General features: G+C 44.5%; 3 protein-coding genes across 11 annotated transcripts in view; 1 reads left to right on the top strand and 2 right to left on the bottom strand.

The window, feature by feature from the left end:
• Positions 1–7,558, bottom strand: part of ncoa2 (nuclear receptor coactivator 2) — a 35,043-nt gene extending 27,485 nt beyond the window's left edge. For 2 of the 8 annotated variants that reach the window (XM_057012610.1, XM_057012608.1), the window contains exon 1: positions 7,253–7,557. The gene's annotated coding sequence lies outside the window, so the exon portion shown is untranslated. Of the gene's footprint in view, positions 1–3,962; positions 5,866–5,950; positions 6,157–6,689; positions 7,063–7,252 lie in introns of those variants that run through there. The other 6 variants (XM_057012613.1, XM_057012609.1, XM_057012615.1 and 3 more) reach the window with 5 other exon arrangements.
• Positions 7,559–8,475: 917 nt separating this feature from the next.
• On the bottom strand, positions 8,476–13,545 carry tram1 (translocation associated membrane protein 1). Of its 2 annotated transcripts, none has more exons than XM_057012619.1 (11): positions 13,137–13,545; positions 11,953–12,016; positions 11,057–11,175; positions 10,869–10,985; positions 10,711–10,769; positions 10,520–10,604; positions 10,284–10,354; positions 10,080–10,184; positions 9,863–10,006; positions 9,502–9,653; positions 8,476–9,390 (listed from the first exon to the last, which is right to left on the bottom strand). In XM_057012619.1, exons 1-11 carry the CDS (start codon positions 13,257–13,259, stop codon positions 9,320–9,322), a joined length of 1,110 nt encoding a protein of 369 aa, XP_056868599.1. In that variant the 5' UTR covers positions 13,260–13,545; the 3' UTR covers positions 8,476–9,319. The 2 variants fall into 2 exon arrangements, with proteins under 2 accessions (XP_056868599.1, XP_056868598.1); XM_057012618.1 differs by having other exon boundaries at positions 11,057–11,178; positions 13,137–13,480.
• A 619-nt stretch (positions 13,546–14,164) lies between these two features.
• Positions 14,165–16,559, top strand: xkr9 (XK, Kell blood group complex subunit-related family, member 9). The gene is made up of 4 exons (XM_057012617.1): positions 14,165–14,304; positions 14,501–14,895; positions 15,237–15,445; positions 15,517–16,559. Exons 2-4 carry the CDS (start codon positions 14,591–14,593, stop codon positions 16,143–16,145), a joined length of 1,143 nt encoding a protein of 380 aa, XP_056868597.1. The 5' UTR covers positions 14,165–14,304; positions 14,501–14,590; the 3' UTR covers positions 16,146–16,559.
• Positions 16,560–22,671: the final 6,112 nt, after the last annotated feature.

Below are 22,671 nucleotides of genomic sequence, written 5' to 3' on the forward strand. Positions count from 1 at the left end.
TCAAAACTGAGAGCGTGGGGAAAAGATTTATAGGGATTAGGGCTGCATATTCACGGTTGCACCCTACTGGTGTGGTCAGCGGTATGATGACTCTGGAATCGCTCTATTGCTCTTCAGACTGGAACACGGTTCCAAACTCTCTAGTTGGCACAGCGGCGCTGACACTAGTTGGCACAGAAATGTGCAACCTAAACAATGACGCGCAACCCTGCCAATGCTGCTGCGGCACTTCCAGGTTCCGCGTTAAGCTTAATACGCGCTCGCGCACATCAACACAACCAGCGATGCTGCGTCCCAGTAAATGGTGCCGGGTGCCTGTTTGGACAGGCACAGATATCCAGAATTGCAGCACATCTTCTCCCAACCATGACACGGGATAAGGGGATATCTTATTTGCCTCGTGCATGCGCGGTTCAGCCATCTGTTGGCATTTAAAGAGAGGTCAAGGGTCACCGGGTTGAAAGTTCAGGCTGCACACAATTACACTGGTTATAGCCAGTTTTCATTACGCAGGAGAAATCCACAAATTTGGGAGTCTGTGGCACTAAATGTGCTTAACTTTGTGAAACTCCATAACAGTAGTACTATTAAACTAAATTAGATATGCTAACTGGCTGTAACAAAGCAAAGAGCCCATGGAAAGTAAGCAGAAATGTTGCTTAAAGCCCAGCCTTGTGAGTGGTTGGAATCACTACTTTCTCACACACTTGGCAATGTGCAACTCGTTTGACTGTCACTGGGGCTTGGCCAACAATACTAATGAGCCTACTAATCAGGTTCAGGCAGGACAAAGGGCAGATAGTTCATGTGCTAGAAATTGAACATAACGGCCAGGTCATAGGGGGGGTAAACACCAATGGAGCTCCTAGTGGTCGCCTCTTCAATGGTCCGGCAAGGCTAATGGCCTTCGATTCAATAAGAATCAAGGCCAGTGACCACCTTAATGAAAACACCTTGCCTTTTAGCTCCGATCAACACCGACATTTGGACAAGATCTGAATTGTAATCAATAATCAATTGACTTTGTTCCATTTAGAGGGGTGGGGCTACAAACAAGCAACAGTAATGAACCGCATGATCGGATTACGGGAGGGGAAAAAAGGGATTTTGTCATATGCATTAAGCGCCGGGTCGGAAAATATACATGATTCAACACAAATTAGGCTTTAGGCAGGTCCGGTGTAAAGAAGTATTGTTTTATAAGCTCAGAACAGTGCGTTTAAACCAGCAGATTGGCCAACCAACTTCCCTACTACCCTAAAGGAAGCTAACAGGTAACAACCGTCACGAGCAAACATGACTGGAATGTGTCCGCATATTCAGCATTTGATCGCAACACGCATGTGAGGAATTCCATATATCATTTAACTCACAGAACATAAATATATGTAAAAGGGGATGTGCTAGAAAATCTATATGAAAGAAAGACCAAAGTTTCTTAATTTGCAGTTCTGCGGTTCCCATATCCAGTTAAAATAGTATTAGCGCTCAATAACAGCAAATACAAATATGTAGGATTATTTTCTCTTTTTGATCATTTTCTCTTAGTTATGACAGAGTGTTAACTTAAATAAAATTAGCTTTGGCTCATAAATAGCTTAATAATAAAAATAATAATGTGAAATGAGTTAACTCCCCGCACAGATGCTGACTGAGCATTTATATTAGCAAACAGCTGGTTTATGCTACGGAACAGCAGCGCATATTTACAGAGATAAGAGAGAACTGCGTTTGGATTGGGGATAATTACAGTGGACGCTGTGATGTCAGAGCAGGTTACTGTAAATGCTGTGCCGTGCGTCCCACACAATTGTCAATGGTGCCGGAGCATACTGCAGTCGTGGTTTCAGACAGATGCGGCACAGACACAATCCGGCGGCACATTTTGCTCTTTCCTATTAAAAATGAGCCCAGATCAAATATGTAATAGGATACGTGCAATATGGGGCAAATATCAGCCCACTTTTGAACATATATCTATATTAAATGTATGAAATGCTGCGGCCATTCAATAAATGTGTCACAAACAAAGGTAGGATGAACTGAGCAGGGAAAACAAATTCAAAGTGTGTGAAACTAAAATAGCCAGAGATACAGAGGGAGCACGGAGTGGTCAGGGACAGATTTGTGTGCGGAGCTGATGGTATCGTTCTCAAAAATATTTTGAACTCATCCTGTGACTGCCCTGCATGCCAATTTCGTAACTATTGTGTGCGAGTGCCATCTTTAACTGGCTGTCACACTCTGTACGGAATTAGTTCCCGTGGAGGCCCGAGGGTGTACAGTGGCAACACGCTCCGGATAAGGAGGTGCCCTGTTAGCATAGCAAGGAGGAGAAAAGATCCGCTGAAACAACTGTCAGTTGATCAGAAGAACGTTGGAGCGAGGCGAGCGGGCCGGCAGTCAGACAGAATGTACACGCAGTGGCTAAAGAAACCTGAAGGTTTTGGAGAAAAAGAGCTTGCACGTCTGTTCCAGCAAAGCAGTACGTGTGCGTGGTCATTTGGATGGTGTGTTTAAATCCCTGGAATGGCCTGATCAAGAGAGCCGCTGCAGCAGCAAACTGAAAGTCAGGCTGCAGAACCCTCCTGATGAATTCAAGGATGTAAAAACCCTGAAAAGCTGTACATTTTAGCAAGGCATGAAATAATTCTTAAAGCAGTACCTTTGATTTTATAAACTGTCACAATTGATGTAGCTTGATTTTGTCACGCTATAATCTAACAGCTGCCTTTATCAGATCCCACATGAGCACCTTATCTGGCCTCTCTAATGATCTGTAAACATTACAGTTCAGTAGCGTTCTGGCTTGTTTTTCCAGTGTGGAGCCTATCTTGTCCATAACCTGGGGGACAGGAACCTGCTAGCACACGTGCGCGTGCACCTTTAGGTGCTACGGGGATGGTGGCATTGTTAAGCTTAAGCCTTTATGGCCCATTGGTGGAGTTAAACGGGCATGATATGAGGCTCATGAATCTCTAGTTTTATGTTCCCAGTCATTAAAACAAGGAAAACAGTTAGTTTAGCTGATGGCTTTATCCTCAGTGGAGGCCCAATACACAAACATGCGTATGTGGATTATAGAGAATAAACGGGAAACCTTCACTCCCCCCGCTTTTTTTTTGGAAGCCTTACAAACTTTATTTTGGAAGTACCAGTCCTGCACCATCAGGCAGCTGGCCTAATTCAATTGTTCCGCCTTCCTGGTGCCAAAGATTCTACCTCAGTTGGAAAGATGCCCTTCACGTGTTGGTATCCCATTTCCCAAATCACTGTGGGGAAGGGGAAAATCACACATAAACACACACACACACAAAAAAACTTTGGAGTGCACTTTAACGCGGCTGCACAACTGCCTTGACAAATGCAAAGTGCACCAGTGCTTTTGGACTTGTAGTTAAAATACTGATTCCAAATGTGGATGGACCAGCAACATCATCCCCTTTAAAATACTGATTTTAGGAAGTTGGATTCTCGCTTCCAAACTGGGGCAGCGACTTCATAAAACCTATGCTTGTTACATCTCGTCTATATTTAAAGAGCTCTTATTGTTCATGCTATCCACAGTCTCTACATGTGAGCAGCCAGAGCCCTGTGGATGCACCCTCAATGTAAATTTACCATAGAATGTGGTTAATGCATCTCGACATCAGACATCGGATCGTGCCGCTCTGCTCGTGATGCGCGCGGAATCTTATAGAAACACTTTAGCTGTTTAAATCGCACGACTCTCAGAAATCTCCACAATTAAATAGTAAAACCTGCAGCTTTAAAGATGGATGAGTGAGCGCGTCGAACGCCAATACCAGAGAACACAAACCGGAGCGGAGGCGCAGGCACAGTCATGTGACCTTTGCTGCTTCCTCTGCTCGCTGGCTGAGGGCACCTTCTGAGCGCCGAGCGGGAGACGTCGCATCATTTAGCCGGGAAGATCAATATGCACTTTTCAGTGGCTAACCTACTTAAGTGGAAGACCATGGACTGTGGAGATCATTGGATTCCCCGTCAGGATCCTGGGAGCCCTCGCTGGGAGAAGAGCGTTATGTGGCGTGTGATGTTATGAATCTGAAAACACACACACACACACACGACCTTCCCACCAAAGGAAAAACCCGAACTAATAAAAATGCTTGACGGATATTTTCAACGCCGGTTGATCCGTTTTATAGGCCGTAACGGGGGGGGGTCAAATGGTGGCATCAATATTTTCAAGTTCCTTATGTTGCAGCAGGAAGTTGCAGCTTCTTTCTCTCTAGATTTAATAAAATGAACACCCATCGCACAGGCCGGCCCCTTGTTTACAAGACAGGCTCTCGTCTCTACACAGATAGATGGCTTGGCTGATTTGAGGTCAGCTAAACAAGACAATAGCATCGTGCCCCGGAGCAGAGCGAGGGGGGGATAAATACTCTCTCTCCTCCTCTGTATCAAGGCGCTCTTCCTTGTTCCGTGCACGCGCTCTCCCTCCGTCCTCCTTGTAAAATCCTGGCCGTTTCCCCACAGCTCATCCCTCACGCCTACCCAGGACCTGTCATACTGCTGTTGCCATGACAGCACAAAACACGGAGACAGAAGGGTGAGATGCCCAGTGAGACGAGGCGAACGGCAGCGGCGCGTCGTGTCAGGAATTCACCGTGGAGCCTGGTCATGTGATGGACAGGCTGGTTTGTGGTGGGGGGTTTTTAACCAACCAACCTCAACCGGACGCCATTGAGATTTGGCATCTTTTCCCAGTTCTCTTTAACATATCAGCGTCTCCTGAATGAAGCCGGGAATAAAAGGATGTCGATATCTATTTTTAAGCCTGATTCGCGCCACGTATGAACACGTTTGATAGAATCTACTGCTGCATTTAAAGAGGGGATCTGCCGAACGTTAAAGTCTAAACTGTTGCCGGGTTGCTAACACACCAGTCGTGATAGTGGAATGGATGAAAGACAGAAGATAGAGCTATTCGCTCAAAACCTGATTAAATCCACCTCGCACTGTTACATCTGTGTAAAATCCCTTAGATTGCACTTATGGGCTTAGCCCATCATTTTATATCTATTTTAAACTCAAGGAAAATCTGTGTTTATCTGATAAACATTAGGAGAGCGTGCCACAGAGCAAAGGTCAGGCAGTTACTGTACTGCATTATGCAACAAGGTGCAGGGCAAAAGTCAGTAAATACAGAAGGGTTGTCTGTAAAAACGCTGGGAAAATAACCACCTCTGCTGCTGGGGGGGGCAGCAAGGTGACAATAACTACTTTACCACCGATATCTAGGTGGGGAAATTAAATTAAAAATCAAACTTGCGTTTGCAGCTTGGTCACAAAAGCGCTGCAATCAACGCCCAATCGAACGGAATAAATTAAGAGAACACGAGCAGATCTTCCAGACCTCAGCACCGCACGTGCGTGGGAATTATGCCGCTGCTGCTATTCAGCCGAGCGGCAGCGGCGGAGGTGAGTGCTGGGAGGAATCCAGCTCAGGCGTCAGCTTCCAGAGCAGAAGTGCGATTCCTGGGGGGGGTTCTGAGGCTTCGTCAACACACTTAGATCAGATACAGACAGCAAAGGGAGCCAGAAGACCAAAGCTAGCGAGACAACGGGATGGAATATAAAGAAAGAATTAAAGGAGAGATCAGCAACATGCTTACATGGCTTCAATTGTACTGCAAAACCTGTATTTCACGATCTGAGCCAGTGTATAAAAATCTATATACAGCAGTTACACCAATTGCTAAAAGGAAGTCGACACTGTTGAGTCAAAACTTGCACACTTTCCCCTTTAGTGAGCATATGCATGCTTACATTAACTGTACAGGACTGTACCATCTGTAGAAAAGAAGATGCAATTAGCTTCCAGCACACCCCTGCATTTAAACATAAATATGCAGTATAACTGGTAAACGTAATACTTAGGTAGCAAACACCTGAACTCCCGACTAAAAAGGCGCATGTGCACCTTAAATGATGTCAAAAAGAACCTGTCCTGGGTTTATTCTTGCATGCGACTGTCCATCAGCACGGGAGCCTCCGAGTTGCAGCTGGATAAGCTGTCAGGTTCAATCTCGGCCGGCTGATGTGAGCCGAGCGCCGTGCACCATCAGGTGGGCAGAGTGATGCAACAGAATCTGCTCAACTGGTTCGGCGGGATGCGTTCCTGGCGCGTTACCCGGAGGAGCGCTGACAATCATCGCCATGGCACAAGCTGTCTGCCCGTGTCGTCCCGAGTCAGGAGAGTCCCTTAAAAGGAGCGCGACGCGCACGGAACAGGCGCAAGCGGGGAAACGCACGGCGCCCTCGGCTCCTGCTTCCACCACATTTCCGCAGTGGCGTCCGTAGTTGATGTGCAAATAGATCTTTACTACTCTGGAAAACGGTGCCACAACAACACCACCGAGCCAACGTGCAACACTCCCCCCCCTTTTTAAACGCGGATGGACCCTGCACGTTAGGGGTGGTGGCTTGGAAACGGGTCCTTGGAGAACTTTTTGGGTTAAAAACAAAGGGGGGAAAAACACTATAAAAAGGCTCGAAGGTGCGAGTTGTTCGCCTTCAACGAGCTCACGTTACAGCTCGGTTGCTAACTAGCATGAGTGGAGTCCACATAGTAACACCAGCCAAACATGACAGAAACAGTTCCGCTGAACATCGACGCGTCCGTGCAGCCAGAACCGACCCGGAATATGTGATTTACTTACCCGACGTAACAAGTAGCGCCAGGGTAGGGTTGAAACAGCAGCGAGAGACGGCTCAAACAACTGTCCTGACTCCCGACTCACTCCGATATTCTGACAACGACGTTCCACCAGCTCCACTAGCCTACAGCTAAACAATTAGCATGCTAACTACGTTCGTGTTGTTGGGGCGAACTTAGTCCGGTGTAGTGCGCTCGGTCGCCCGCTCACTCAGCATAAAAAACAATGCCGTACGAAGCTACTCTGCACGCTATGCTGATCTTGACATGAAACGTACGCGTCACTGTGAGAGCAGCATGTAAATACGGCTGACAAACATTGCAACAACTCGCCTGCAAGCCCGCTGTCTGAGGCGTCCTGTTGAGTTTGCTGCATAGAACACTATTGACACGGGCAGCGGGCTTAGCCGGGAAGCTAACGCTGGCTAATAGGCTAACGCCGAAGCGACAGCCTGTGCCAGACAGAAACACAGCCGAGATTGAAGACCTGGCGTCGGACCGTGGAATTTACAACCAAAACACAACAAATCGCCTCGACGGCGAGCATTAACACCCGTGGCCACTTACGTTTTGGTACTTTACGCGGCGTCCTCGGCGTTAAATCCCGTTTTAGCAGCGCAGGTCTGACCTTCGCTGTAGTGAAACAACATTTCTGCTGGCTAACTGTGCCGCCATGTTACTCCTGCTGTGCAAACCAATGCTGAGTGTTTATCTGGCTGGTAGCTGCTATCCTCCCCCACACCAAACCACATCACGGGGCTCCGGCAGCTTCAAGTCAGTCACCGCCGAGCTCCGCGAACGCGACGGCGACAGTTCGGCTGCTCATGGAGGACGTTAATCCGGTGACTTGAAAACACCACATCCGTGTTAGTGTGGTTGCTCATTTTAATGGTATCACCGGGGTTTCACAATTATACACTTAACTACAACCCATCGAGGGGTTTAATTTTGGGCATGAAGTGTTTTACAATCGCATTCTGACCATCACGCAATGCGCAATTAATGCACAATTAAAGTCATAAAGCTTTAGAACAATACGGCGGGTGGAATGATGGGTGTGAGCAGCAGGACGCTCGTGTGAAAAGTAAAAGTAACTAACTTTTGAGACAAGGGTCGTTGCTTTGGATCTACCCCTCAAAGTCAATTGGGTAGCAGTCTAATAAATTAATTGCACATGGGTTGTAAAAGAAATAGCGGGTAAAACCTCATTGAGAGGTCATTTTTGACGCGTCGTGTGGTCAAACATGGACCATTTTCGCAGGTGGTCGCTTTCGTCCAATTTAAGAGCGCGCGACAGCGACACCAAGCGGCCGTTGGGTGGAACTTCAACACAAACGTGGACCTGAGCCCCCCCCAAACGTGACTACGTTACATCATTGCTTTACTGCACATAAAACACTTTTCTCCCGTCCACAACATGTTTGGAGAGCTGCTGAATTTAAGTACTGAGCTTCTGGTGAGCCCAAATTTGTAAGCCAAATCTTGTTTTGCATATTAAGTTGATTAATAATTCTACTAGATGCTTTAGGTTCATTGCTTTAGGATAAACATTGAGGCAATTGGCAAAACCGTATGGAGGCAAACAATGGATGTGGCTGTCTTTGAATTGTTGTTTCTTTAGAATAACTCAACGTTGCCAAGGTGACTGTTTTTACAAAGCGGCTGATTGCACTTCCACAACACCGCAGAAGCATTTTGCTGCAAAAAAATACGTTGCCACTTATTGGTCGTGCTCATTTGGCACAGTCAGTTTGAGATGGGAGTGAAAACAGAAAAACAGGGCCCTCTCATTTACCTACTGGAGATTTTATGGCAAATGCTGTCAGTATTTTTTCATTCCACTTACAGAGCAAAGAAACAAGGAAGTGTAAATGAGAGTAACTCAACCATGAGGAAGTTACATCTTGACCCAGATCATGTCAGCTCAAACATAAAGGTGTTCCTCTAGTGTAGGAGGTGAAACTGTTTCAGATTACAAAGTTGCAGTAGACTACAATATTCAGTTATGCTACATCAGTATTGTGCAGTTATGCACAATAGAAACAGTGAATCTACAGCATGACCGAATAGAAAAGTTTGTTTCCAGCCATCGGCCTGATGCAACTTTTATGCGAAGACGTACAACGGCAGTATGCAGTGTTATCTGAACGATGGAGATAAGCTCGAGTCTTCAAAAATCGACAATTTCATAAACTCCTTGCATTAAACAAAAGTGAGCGGGGGCATGGATTAGCATGTAGAGAAAAGGGAAATAATGGACGTAAAATACAACTGAGGTCGAAGCATGAAATGACTTGACAGAAACGTCTAAAACCATCCTCATAGTTCCTATAATCTTAAAATGACTTACCCTGTACAAAACACTCTGTTTCATTAGGCACTTTTTAAATAGCATGTTGGTATTTTTTTTTAATGTTTTCCTTTTTCATTGAAAAATGGCACAGTCGATTGTTGACTACTTAATCAAGGCGTGCTGGACAGCCAGTGAAACTGCCCAGTTGAGACCCTGGAGGTCCGGCTGGGGGGGGTCCTGTGTCGGAGCTGGGAATGCATAAGGTGGAGGAGGAGGTGCTGGTTTGACACAGCCGTTCAGGTCAGTGGGGGAAGTTCTTTGATAGGTGGGAGGGGGCACGTTTATGATGACTTCTCTTTTCTTGCTCTTGGCGAATCGGCTGCATGGGAGTTCACTCCATTAACTCCATTGGCTAGAAATCAAAGCAAAATCAGAATAGAATTATATCTGAGTGTCCATCTCAATTATATTTCCTGGGAGGATATTTGGTGCTTTCTTGAAACCTTCTGGGCTCGTAGCTCACCTTTATCTTTCTTTGACTTGCTCTTGGCGGGAGCTGGCTTCTTTTTCAAGGTCTGAACTTGGCTGTGTTCCCTCCACCGGCGAAGCTGGAAGTTGATGAATTTCCACATCATGAAGACCTGAGAGAGGCAGATGGCGGCCAGGACAGTTATCCTGAGAGAAAAGAGACATTAGATTAAAAATACAGATCAAGAGCCAGCCTGAGATGCTCAGTTCACCTTTCTTTTCTGTTTAAATGCTCAGACTGTTGCATTAAGGAATTCTAAAACAATGATTTAAAGGCATTTTAGAGCAGACTCTTGGTTTTGAAAATATGTTTACAGTATGGCTGCAGATGGATCTTTCTTCTCAGGGACACTTACCGGACAAAAACAATGTTAAAGTTTCCTGCTGCCAAATCAAAGCCTTGATTCTCAGCTGTGGCCAGACCGAAGCCCACGGTGAGGACAGACAGGGACAGGGTGAGCAGTCGTCCAAGGACAAACAAGACGGCCCATATGGTGAAGCTGGAAGATACGAGGCCAACTGTTAACCAAGACCTCCCGTCGCAGCCTGACACTGTTAAATCTGAGAACTAACCCGAATTGCCTGTTCTCATTGCTGAAGTAGATCAGACGGGAAACATGGAACAGGAGCTCGATGAAATAGTGCAACACCAGCAGGACCAGACCCAGGCGGTTCAGACTGAAGGACACACAGATGCGATTGACGTCAGCCACAACGGACGCCGACGGCACAGATATCGCGACGATGTCGCCGTTTGTGTTATGTGAAGGTTCTCACTTCAAAATGTAGGCGCCTGCAATGTGGACCAGGTACAGGAAGATGTAGACCAGCTGGCGTGGAATGTCCTCCTGAACGCAGAGAATGGGCGAGCAGAAGATGTCAATATTTACAGCAGCCTCGGGCCGTGCGTTAATAGTAAAGAATGTAATTCTTTAAAACAATGCAAAAGAACCGAGGGAAGTCAAACAGGATATACCCTCAGGGTCTAAACACAAGCTAAAAAACACACTCACCTTCTTTGTCTTTTGGAAATAAAGTTCTGGGAGTGCGTGCAACCAGTAGCCCAGCTGACAAATGAAGTAGAATTTCATCTGGAATCTTCATGTGAATTATAAAAAAAAAGTATATATATATATTAATAGTTTCAAGATTCAGATGCAGATAACAACATTGCATCAAACGCTCCCTCTGCAGCACAACTTACGGCATTAGTGTATGGGGATATCCTTCCCATAAATTGACTGGATTTGACAGGAAGTTTTCCTAGAGAGGGAAAAACACATTTTTACCTTAGAATCCTTTAGCTTTTGTTCTCAGAACAAATGAAATGAGTAAACACCCCAGGTTATTTACTATACATACAGAAAGCAGGATGCTCGCACCCCAGCCGAAGGAGAATAAGTAGAAAGCACTGAGCTGACCCGACTCGTTGAACTTGCTGTGCTTAGTTTTGGAGAAATGCTTCTTCTTGTTGATTTTCTGCAAAGACAAATGGCGGTGAATAATTCCGAGCTATCCCTGTGCTTCCTGTGCCCGTGTGTCACACTCACATCCAGCACGTATTCCTGAATGATGGCGTGCATGATGATAGCCACCAGCATGTAGAAGAAGACAGTGGCCAGGTCCTTTATTCCATGGTGGAAGTAATTTACAGCTGTCTCATCTGGACCTTCTGAACAAACGTCAAATGGATTAAATAAACTTTTTATAATTACATATTCATTTTTATCTGGAAATTTGTTTATGCTTTCAAAACACATATTGCACCCAGTTCATCTGATCCTAAATATGAACCATTGAGCAACAACTCAAAACAGACGGTGATTCATGTGTTTATTAGCTGGAATTTCGCAGGTGAGCCCTTTGGATTAATGTGTCCCGACTTGAGTATTAAATGCCTCATAAAACGTCACCATTTCTTATGAACTCTTGCCAAAAGAGATGTTTAAAACATCAGAAGTATCACATAGCACATCCACCTAAAGAAAAACCTAATCATTACTCAAAAGTAATCGGAGACAAAACAATAGGCTTATTGAATTTCTTGCCAAATAGAGATTGGTGTGCTATTTACCTAATTTGATATGGGCTGTAAATGAGTTACAAGAGTAAGATTTCTTTTTAAGATAGGAGCCAAACCACCAGGCTGAAAAGCTCCAGGCAGAGTACAAAAAGCTTATCTTTCAAAAGTAGCTGAAAGAAATTAACCTTGAAGTGAGGGGCACTTTAATTGAGAGGCCCTCATCTCAAATTCACCTTACACACTCTTGTCACAGGAGAACATTTTTAATGAGACTGCCTAAATTTAGCTGGCAAAGGGAGAGGAAATGTCCTTAATTTCAATGAGCAGTCTGACTTCTCTTGAAACAACTGGTGAAAACACAGCATTATAGGTTAATAATAGGTTAACCACAGATTCCCACCTGTTATTTTATCCTTAACTTACCGTTTGCTGATATGGTGACATTGTATTGGACAGTTATGAATATCACTGCAAATTTTGAGGTGATCTGTAGAAGCAAGAAAAACACATTAAAATGATGTGATAAAGCTATCAAAGTATGGGGGGGGGGACTAAAAACAAGATTAAAATGTTTTATTAAGGATTAAATAAGTGAATAATAACGTGTTGCGGTTTGGCTTTCACCATAAACGAGGTAAATGAACTATTAAACAAGCTTTGCCCATGCAGTGGAAAAAGCGGCATCATCACAGGAAGTAGTTTCAAAATAAAAGAATTACAGTTTGAGAGACATTTAACCTACACATAAAGCAACGTCAATTGTAATATATTTTTAAAAGTAAACATATACGTTTAGACTGCCATTACACTATTACATTAATTACGCCAATATGTAGCAAAACGTTATGGGTTGCACTTTATTCTATGAACCATAAAAAGGAAATACTTCGAAATAAGTTTCGCTTTATATTACTGGTGCAGTTTTTGTTGCCGAGAACATTTTTTCTTAAAGAAGCACAAAAAGTGCGTTAAAGTAGAGCAGCACGGATGCCGACGAGGTGTGGGGACTGAGCTCTTACCAGCGTTGAGCAAACAGCACCGGAAAGAAGTCAACTTTCAGTTTAGCTGCGAGCGGGTTTGTGCAGTGACAGCGCTCTCAGCCGCTGTGCGATTGCCACGTAACACAACCACGCACAAAGTAGCCCAGATGCAACTGCTGTGTCTGGTGTTATTAACACCCTTCTGTCGACACTGTTGCAACATTAAGACATATTTCCGTTAACCACTATGCCCTGGAGACCGTTTCTCTTTTAAATAAGCGCAGGGCCTGTGCTTGAGTGCTCTGAATTACCGAATACAACATAGAAACAATCAGGTAGAAGTAGCGGCTGGTTTCCATGTTGTGGTGATCACAATGTATGAAATGCAAATCAGTGCATCTGCAATAACTTAAATAGAAGAAGGGGGCATTGGGTCATCGTTAACAGCAAAACTTTCGAACACAAATGGAACTAATGTGAAGAATAGACCAGATAGGCTTGTTCGTATTCACTGAATGATTACGGGAATTGGACACCCCATTTCCCCGTCAGCAGGTGTGCCGTCCTTATGAGTATCATCAACAGCACGCACGATTAAAAGCCATAAAGTGTAAGGCGAAAACTTACCTCAAACATCAACCCCAGGAGGAACACCATAGCAACACAGGAAACAATGTCTGCATGATTCTGGATGATAAACTCGTGGCTCATCACGGGTGGGTTCTTGTTCGTCTTCTTTCGGATAGGCATGTCGACGCCGTGGGTTTTGACGGGATATTGAGAAGGAGCAGTCGGTTCCGTTCAGGAGAGAATATAATCAGGCTTCAGTCCGAGGACGCGCCGAGCTCACTTCTGCTTCCTCTCGTCGCAGGGCCGGGCAGGCTGCACTTGAATGGCGTGTCATTCTTCAGCTAGTGGGAGGATCCCACGCGCCTGCCCAACGACGCTCAGGAAGAGGGGAGACGCCTCGTGGGCGGTGCTGCCATCTAACGGCTCGGAGGAGAACTACAACCACCTGCACATCTGCCAATCCCATTTCTATGCCAGGTCAACTAAAGTATAATTTATTTGGCACTTTAATTACTTAGTTAGTACGCGGCACATTGTACAGCTTGATTTTGAATAAGACTGAGTATAGAACACAAGAAGTGTATGCCAAAATTAAAATTTATGAAGTTAAAGGTGGTAGTAAGAAAATGATAAATGACTCTAGGAATTCTCTTGAAAATGTTTGCATGTACCTAATCAATAATGGTCACATCATTATGTGGTAAATTAGTGGTTAAATGAAAAAAAAATTGACAACCAAACCAAAAATTATAAAAAAGAACTATTAACGCTGACTGAGGTGAGTTTTATAACTTATTTGTCAAACTCTCAGCTTGTAAGCCAAAGATATCATTTGTTTTACTTCTCAAAATGTTCTATATTTACATCTAGAATAATTTTTAAAAAGTTAAAAGGGTATCTGAAGTTGAGTGTGACTTCCTGGTCTTCCTAGGTTTACTGTAAAAAGTGTGAGGGTGTGTTTGTTCTGACGAATGACAACAATCTTTGTCCACAGTCCACTTGTAGAATCGAGCAGCAGTTCCACGTGCTTAGCAGCAACGTGCCTGCAGGGTAAAACCCGTGTGAGCCAAGCGTGACCATCGTCAGACACACCCTCATCAAGTGCACCCTGGAACAAAATCTTTATCATTACGTAACCCTTTTCTGATTCCGGTGGAGGTTATGGGTTTCACAGAAAGTGAAAAAGAACTCCCACTACAAGGTTTGCTTCAATGGCTGCACACTGGTGAGTAGTGTTTTACCGTCTATGAAACGCTAAATACGAACTAAAATCAAATAAATATACCTCTTCTAAATTTGATAAGCATGTTACTTATTTATTAGAATGGTACCGACCTGATCCTGGTCGTTGTGTGCTGCAAGAGATCAGGAACTAAAATGTCAGAAAGGTCAGCTTTTTATCACATTGTTGTTCTTAACAGAGAAATTACTGCAACGGAACCAACCCCCTTCCACAGACCAGCTGTTGGGACAAGGAACCATAACGCCACCTGCAAAAAAGTTCTTTCAGAATGAGTTACTTCACCAAACTTCGATGGTTTCTGACCATCGCTGGGCTGTTCATGTACATGGCAGACATCTGCACGGACGCCGTACTGGTGTTCACGTACTTTAAGGAGAAACATTTTGCTTTCGCCGCGCTGACGCTGCTGTTTGTCGTGGTCGGGCTGCTGGTCACGCAGCTCTTCAGCTCAGCCTGGTATTTGGACGACCTGAACCTTGGTCTCATCAAAGCAGAGGCGGAAATGCCCCTTCTTGGCGTGTCCAAATGTGGACTTGCTGCCCTGCACCTGCTGGGCATGGGCATCTTCGTCAGGTATGGAACAGCTGTGAGAGCGGATGCATCTCTGTTATCATACCTGAAAAATGTGAATACCACCAGTGCTTCCATGTTGTGGAATGTGCAAACGGGTCTAACTGCATTGTAGCTCTGGGAGACATCCCAGCAACATGTTCTCAAACATGCGTCATCATCTGCACGTTCACTGGTTTCTTGGGTGGGTTTTCTTGGGTGACTGGGGACTCTAAACGTCCCCCAGCTGAGAGTGTGTGAGTGAATGTTCCGACCTTGGGACATGGTCAGCGTGTGTTCCCACCTTTTTACTTGTGACTTATGGGATGGTTAGCAAAAATGGATGGATTTCATTATGTTGACAGGTATTATCACCTGCTGAGGGAAGGGTTCAGGCTGGTCTGGAGGACTGCACAACTTCCAGGGGAAACGCTCAAACAGCACCAATGCTTGTTTAGGCTGTCTGCTGATCTGAGCATGCTCAGACTGATGGAGGCTTTCCTGGAGAGTGTTCCCCAACTGCTCCTCCAACTGTACATCACACTGGGCCGACAGGAGTGCTCGCTCATTCAAAGTAAGACAAGCCAAGTTTTCCAAGTAGGCGTGAATTTGCATCCATATTATTGATGCATCCTTCGCTTGCAGGTGTAGGGATGACGATCTCCTTCCTGAATGCAGCCTGGGCCTTGGTGGACTATCGGCGGTGTCTGCGCAAATCTCTTCCTGACGTCAACGAAATGCCCTTTGGTTTCCCGACAGTAATCTACCTCCTTTATAAACTGTCTACCATTACCAGCCACATCTTCAGCTACGCCCTGTTCCTCATATTCAGCACCTACAGCACGGTGGCACTCGCCTTCATCTGGCTGGTGGGGACGATCTGGACACACTCTCTTCACACGGACTTCTGCTCATCCCGAAGCCTGGAGTTTCTGTATCGAGCCATCGTGGGCGTCATCCTCACCTTCACGTTTTTCAACGTCAAAGGCCAGGGCACTAGAGATGTCATGATCATCTACTACTTCTTCCACTCTTTGATAAACATCCTAGGTCCTTTGCTGCTGTTTATCCTGAGGCCAGAGTTATTGGCGTTTTCAGTTTTGCTGTGTGTCAGCGTTTTAATGGCTTCTGGCTCAGTGTTGGGGCTGGTGTGTCTGGTGATTTACTACCTGAAGCTGCATCCAAAAAAAGCCTGCCGAGAGGCAGATGAGGTGGACGGCCTGGGAACCAAAGAACAACCCAAACAGAGGTTAAATAACTTTATACATCCTTAATGCTTTCTTCTTTTCTTTTTTTTTATTTTAGTCTAGTCGCAGCAGATATCCTTCTTTAAAGCTGCCTCAACTTTTCCTGTTGTTACCTTTGAAGTGTTTTTTAAAAATTTATTTTTGTGATAATGGTTTGGGACTTTGTAGGAAAGTGGAATACACTGGAAATCCCCCAAAAGAACATTCAGAGTCCAGGTGGAGTCAAACCTGGATCTCATTAACTGCTAATCACTGCTGCTACTCTGTCTAATAATTCAGAATTATTATTATTTTGTATAAGTAAATTTGTTTATCATTAAAGTCAACATTAAATTAAAGTGACTTGTTAAGCACTTAAGCACTTCTGGTTAGTTGCTAACTGCATTTCGTTGCCTTGTACTTGTGACATGTGTGATGACAATAAAGTTGAATCTAATCTAATCTAATTTAATAAATAACTGAAGTTTAAAACGTCAAGAAATTGGATAGTAATACATCTTTAGAACACTAGAGGGCAGTGCTACACAGGTTGACTTTTAGAGCTTTATGAGTTCTTTATCTCTGTGGAAACATTAACAGTTTCATTACAGTAAAAATAAACTAAAATTACGTTTAAACTTTTTCCTTTTCTACTCAGACCAATGTAATATGCTTGAACATTCTCATAATGTTAAAAATTGAATTTGCTCAGGTAACAATGTCTTCAGGTTTGCTTCCAACCACCGCAACCTTGAAAAATACCCATAAATATATACACCCTAATCCCCCAGGATCTTTAAGGTGTCAGCCCAGCACTTCTCTTCTCTCCAGTAACAACGGACCCCGGGGGTCACGGCTGAGCTGACTAAGAACAACAAAGCTGTACTAATTTTGTCTGCTCCTAGAGACCGGTGCACGTTTACCTGTCAGATGTTTTCTGTCAGCAACACCCCATAAAGTCACATTTGTAAGTGAAGAGCTTTTGCTAGAAAAGGAAATGAGTCATTGCTAAGCTTTACTGGAGCTTCAACTGTCTCAAAATGATTATCTCTGATTTATTTGATGTTTATTTCTGCCCGTCCACAGCGTCGTCCCATCTTTAGATGAGACACGTCACAATAGAAGCTCTTTTTTTTTTTTTTCAATCGATGCACGTTGAATTGTAGACATGCCAGGTGGACTTTTATTGTCAGATGATGCATGTTTCCTGGATCAGAGAGCTCCATAGGCTACATACTTTTGGCTGTGACTCACCACGGATGGTGCTGCCAGGGACCCGTCACAAGCCATCGGGATGAAAAGCGCTGAGCGCGGCTTTACCGCTCCTTCTCCGGGGGAGCGAGAGAACTCCGGCGATGACAGCATCGCTGCGATTTCCATTTCTGGCACTGAAAGCTTAATGCCGAGTAATCTCCCGCTCTGATCTCGCTTCTAATGCACCTTCAAGATGACTGGAGATCAGGGTGAGCATCGGAGAACCTAATAGCAACTCGCACATGGTGACGCGTGACAGCCAGAGGTGGATCCCCAGAGCGGCCCTGCCAGGCCCGGCAGAAAAATCTGGTGGGAGACATGAATCACCGAAGAGGACCAGTTTGCAAGGCTGCTGTCACTGTTGCCGGCTTGCGCTCGCCTGACCGGACGGCGCTCGGCGTCTACGTAAACACTCTTGACCTCTGACCTCTGCATACCCATCGCTTAACTTCCCCCCCAGCGTTTTATCTCTTCGTTTTCCATCACCACATCCCTGTAAGAACGGGTCAGCCAGCAGAGACTCTGTGTGTGTGTGTGTGTGTGTGTGTGTGTGAGCGTGGGGGGGCATTCCTGGCACGCACCATCACCACAATTTGTACAGACACAATAAACACGGAGAGGGCGGCTGTTTTTGATTAGAGCTTCAAAGTCCATATAAACCATGATTAATGGAGTCCTGAGATGTTGCATGTCTGTAATTATTATGGCCTGGCTGCCGCACCAGCGCCGCGCGCGCATTTGCATTGTTGGCGATCGGCTCACATCTGCCCGGCTCCCCCCCGCCATGGCGGAGCTGGAGGGGGAGCTGTGGGGAAGCCCCCCCCCCCAAACTTCTGCGACGGCGCAGAAGTTTCTTTAATCACACGCTTCCCAAAGCAGGCCGGGCAGTGACGGATTGGAGAGCACGCCGGGGATAATTACATACAGTGGGCTGGTTCTGTGATCAGAGCGTGGCATTGCGTTACCTACCGGGTTCTGTAAATAAAGTCCTCATGCGAGGAATGAGGTGCATTCTGGGTACAATAGTGCTGTTACACAGCAATCAATAGGTATGATTTAAAAAAAAAAGAAAATGAAATGGGAAAGAAAGCCTCTGGCAGTTTCTGGTAAATGGTTTTGCTATTATATTAATATAAACACGGCGGGTAGCGACTTTCCCGGGCCCTCGAAGCAGCGGCATCCACAGAACGTCTCCCCTCCCACTCCTCACAGGCGCCCCTGGGATGAGGTCAGTTTTTATCATAAATCAAGCATGAGACACCAATTACCCTCTCACACAGCGAATTAGCTCTGGATACATCTGTATTCTCTGGGACTTTATGGGGATATGTTTTTTATTGAATAAATATTTAAGCATATATGACGTCAAGAAATATTTCTAAAATTAAAGCTCATTTATCACTCTCCTGTTTCCTATACTAGCTAACATTTGGGCAAAATGTGACCCAATTCTGGCCTTTTGGAGAGCTTTATAGAAGACTATATCACAATCTTTCAAACCAAATATACATTTCTGTAAGGTTTTGCTGCAATAATTAGTAGTTTTTCTGGAATCTATGCATGTACTTTCATTAGCAATCATAGTTAGCATATTTTGCCATCCCATTTTGTTCTTGTGTGGATTTCAAACACTGAGCTAGCTGCTAATTAGCGCTATTTGTCTCTTTTATGGCACCAGTGGTGGTTAATGGTTCCATGCTTCTAATTCCTGCTTAGAACATCTTTAATTGAATTTATTTAGCAGCTGAATAACTCACAAATAGACTCTTTACCGCTTTATTGCTAATATGTGATTATAATCAGGCCTTCTCTGGTTATCTTCAAAGGACTCCCAAAGGATTGTGGGACGTGGTGCACGCTCCCCTCTGTGTCATGTTCAGGTACTCAAATAAATAAAGACGAAAGAGGAAGCTCATTTGTATAATCCTCATTAATGCAGGAAGTTTAAGTTTCACCATCATGAAGAGAAGGCTAATATAAGTGTTGTCCACATCCCTCACACACACACACACACACACACGGACAGAAAACAGAAGCCGTGTTTGTGTTGAGCATGCTCACAAAGCACACAGCATGATGGATTATTGAATGTTCCTGTTTATTTGTGCTGTGCCGGTTACAGGAAGGCCTCATGCATTCAACCTTTGGATGGCAAAGACGCACAATCATCCGTAAAATAAGATTGCATATAATGAATAAGGAATGGGCTCTCACACACACACATGAGATGCAATCAAACACACATATACACATTTTTTTCCCCCTGCAGATCAGGCTTGTCTTGATTAACCTGGCCGGGGGAACTCAACATGTTTTTCCTTTTACATCATGCCCCGCTCCCCGAGCGGCTCGGTGGAAGCCATCAATTTTAGTTTGTCTGCAGTTTGTCTGTTTAAATTTTTTTGCTAATCTGGGATATTTGGCCTGTTGGTCCTGCTCAGGAAGACCGATGTTATTTATTCCACTCAGACATAATACATCACGCCCTTTTTACCCCCCCACCGCCTCAAAAAAAGCCTGCATCTGATCACCTTTTGCTCCCAGCTTCTAAAAAAAAGTCCCGTTTTTGCCATCGATTCTCTATTGAAGCAGGTCGAGCTGCTGGAGCAGGGGATTATCAGCCTGTGCTGTGAAAACAGCGAGGAGGCCTCCAAGGGTCCCAGACTGTCCAACTATGGGGGACAAATGTTTTTTTTTCTGCCATGCTTTAGCATCTGAGCTGCGTTCACTACAGCTTATCACCCCCTTGACAATTTTGCTGTTTCTCTGGAGTGGAGGAAAAGATGCCATGGCCGATTCCACCGAGAGGTCAGGTCTTTGATGCCGGTATGGTGAAATTTGTTATATGCTAAGCCAGTGCTAATGTGATTATGGACATTGATCCATTAAATCTACTGTAAAAACGCAGCCAGCGATAGTTTTGAACTCGATACGGAGGGGAAATACGAGCTGCACTGTGAAACATTAAAGATGCTTTGATGTCATATTTATCCCATCTGCGGGGAACTGGGGGGGGGGTGTCCATTAAACACAGTTTGGGCCACAGTAAGTGGGACGGGTCACTGTGAGAATTGGAATGTGTGATTTTTCTCTTGTGGCAGCATGGGCATGAAAGGGGGCAACTGCTTGTCACGATTACCCCTGAGGACTTTTTATCAAAGCCATAAAATCAGGCTGTATGTGGCTGGAACGCAGACTGGAACTCCCCCGCCTACGGGCGTCTGCCACAGAGCCTCAGAATGCCTCCTCTTCTTTTATTGGAATCATGGACATAATATTTATCTTTATAAGTTTGCGCCCAAAACACTGAGAAGAAATCATTTAAAGTTAGGAGCTTGATGAGCTAGCTGCATACATGTAAACCAGATTTTCATGGCAATTAGAACCTTAGAATCTTAATGATATTCTCAGTTTTCAGTTTTCACTTTGTTAGCAATCAAACATCAACATGAAACTTAATTACATTTTTACACACACACACACACACAACACACACACACACACACTAAAGAGGCTAAATTCCATTTAAGCTCGGTTAGAAATCCAGCTTTATATGGTAAAATCAAGAACTCTGAGCAGCGGTCTTTCATTAATTTCATTAACTTCACGGGCTTTATGAGTAAATCCAGCACGAATTCTTTTCTCATTCACGATCCTGTCTTGAAGGTAACGTGACACCAAACATGGCGATATGGTGAAAAACTTGGCGACTCCTCGAGAAAATGTGTCACGAGGGACACGAAAAGGTCGTAGTAGGAACATTTTTAAACCTCCGTTTTAACAGAAAGAAATAGGGACTGGGCTCACAAGAGTGATGATATCTGTCCCAGTTCATTTGGCGTGTCAGAAAGCTGCCAATCTGGGGGTCTCGCTGGGATGTCCACGGTGCGCGGCCTTTGGCTCCGGCCCATAATGCAACAAAGGTGTGGTGACTGCTGGGCTCCTAAAACAGGCTCCTCCCCCTGGGCCCCAGTGTTGACTTCAGTTCCCAACTCAGATAAAGCAACACTGATGACATCACTGTCTCCCCAGTTTTGTAAAAAAAAGGTTCCCAGTGGTCTTCCCTCGCTAGCATGTGCCGCAGACGCGGTGTTGTCTTCTCCCCGCTGCCGCTCACAACAATTTAGGTTAAACCACAAAGCCTCAGGCAGCAGTCAAGCTGAATAATAGTCAGGGCAGAGATGGTCTAAGCGTCGCAATTAGAAGCAATTTATCCTCTCTTCGCTCCACGTCGGAGAACTGGCAGATGAGGATTTGTGCCAGAGCCGTCCAAGAGTTTAGGGTGACATCTGCGGAAAGTTCACGCAGCTCTCGTATGAGGCCGAGCGAGGCGCTGTTCTGCAAGAGTGCAGGGACCTCCAGCACCCCCCTGTCTCCATATTAGCTCATTATTCTCTGATAGTAGCTCGGGTCGTTAGTATTTTAATGAAGCCGGCATATATTGGATGCACACCAGGGTTGCTGCCATGTTTGTTTTGTTGTCGATGCAAAAGAGCATTTTCAGATTCACTTTTTTCCACGTGTATGCATGATTTTATGGACCTTGGCTGCATTTTTAAACCAGGGGGTGAAAATTCTGATTGGAGGACTGGTCCTTTTTTGTAGCAGTAGCAATAATAAAGGAATAATTTCTTTTATTTGTCTGCATTATTCTACTGCGTTCTTATTTATAGTTGTCGTGTTATCATTTTTGGCCAGTAGATGGCGGTATATGAACACGGAAGTGGTGTCCACCAATGAGGACAGGCCTTTCAGGGTCTCCAGGCAGAGCGGCTGGTGGCTTCGCAGAGGTCAAAGGTCAAAGCAGGACACCTGATCTGGCCTCTTAACCTTCACCACCACTAATAATCAACTCTTCACCCGGACTCATTAAAACTCTTTACTTATTGATGCGTTTTTAATGGCCAGTTTTAAAAGTCTGTATTACTTTACTTTATTTCCATGGATTTGACCTCTGGTAGGATAATTGAATTCCTGATTTTAACTTTATTGTTCTGAAATAAAAAAAAGAGGGAATCAGAATTTACACACAAGGCGAAAAGTAAATAAAAAGGTCAGAGGTCAGATTTAAATTTTATTTTAAACAAAATGTAATTTTAATGTCACAGTTTAATTTATAAGTATGGCATATTTAAGTAATTACAGCATATTTATAAGACAAGATGCTACTGTAACAATAAGTGTGATCAATATTTTAAAGCTGTAATAAAATGTCAAAACAGAAAGTTTAAACTTAATTACATATTTTTCTAATAATTATTGCATCCAACCCTATAATTAATTGCTAATATCACGTGGAGAGCGTGTAAGTATTTAGCTT

This window comes from Takifugu flavidus, chromosome 17 (assembly GCF_003711565.1).
Source record: "Takifugu flavidus isolate HTHZ2018 chromosome 17, ASM371156v2, whole genome shotgun sequence".
Classification (NCBI taxonomy): Eukaryota; Metazoa; Chordata; class Actinopteri; order Tetraodontiformes; family Tetraodontidae; genus Takifugu; species Takifugu flavidus.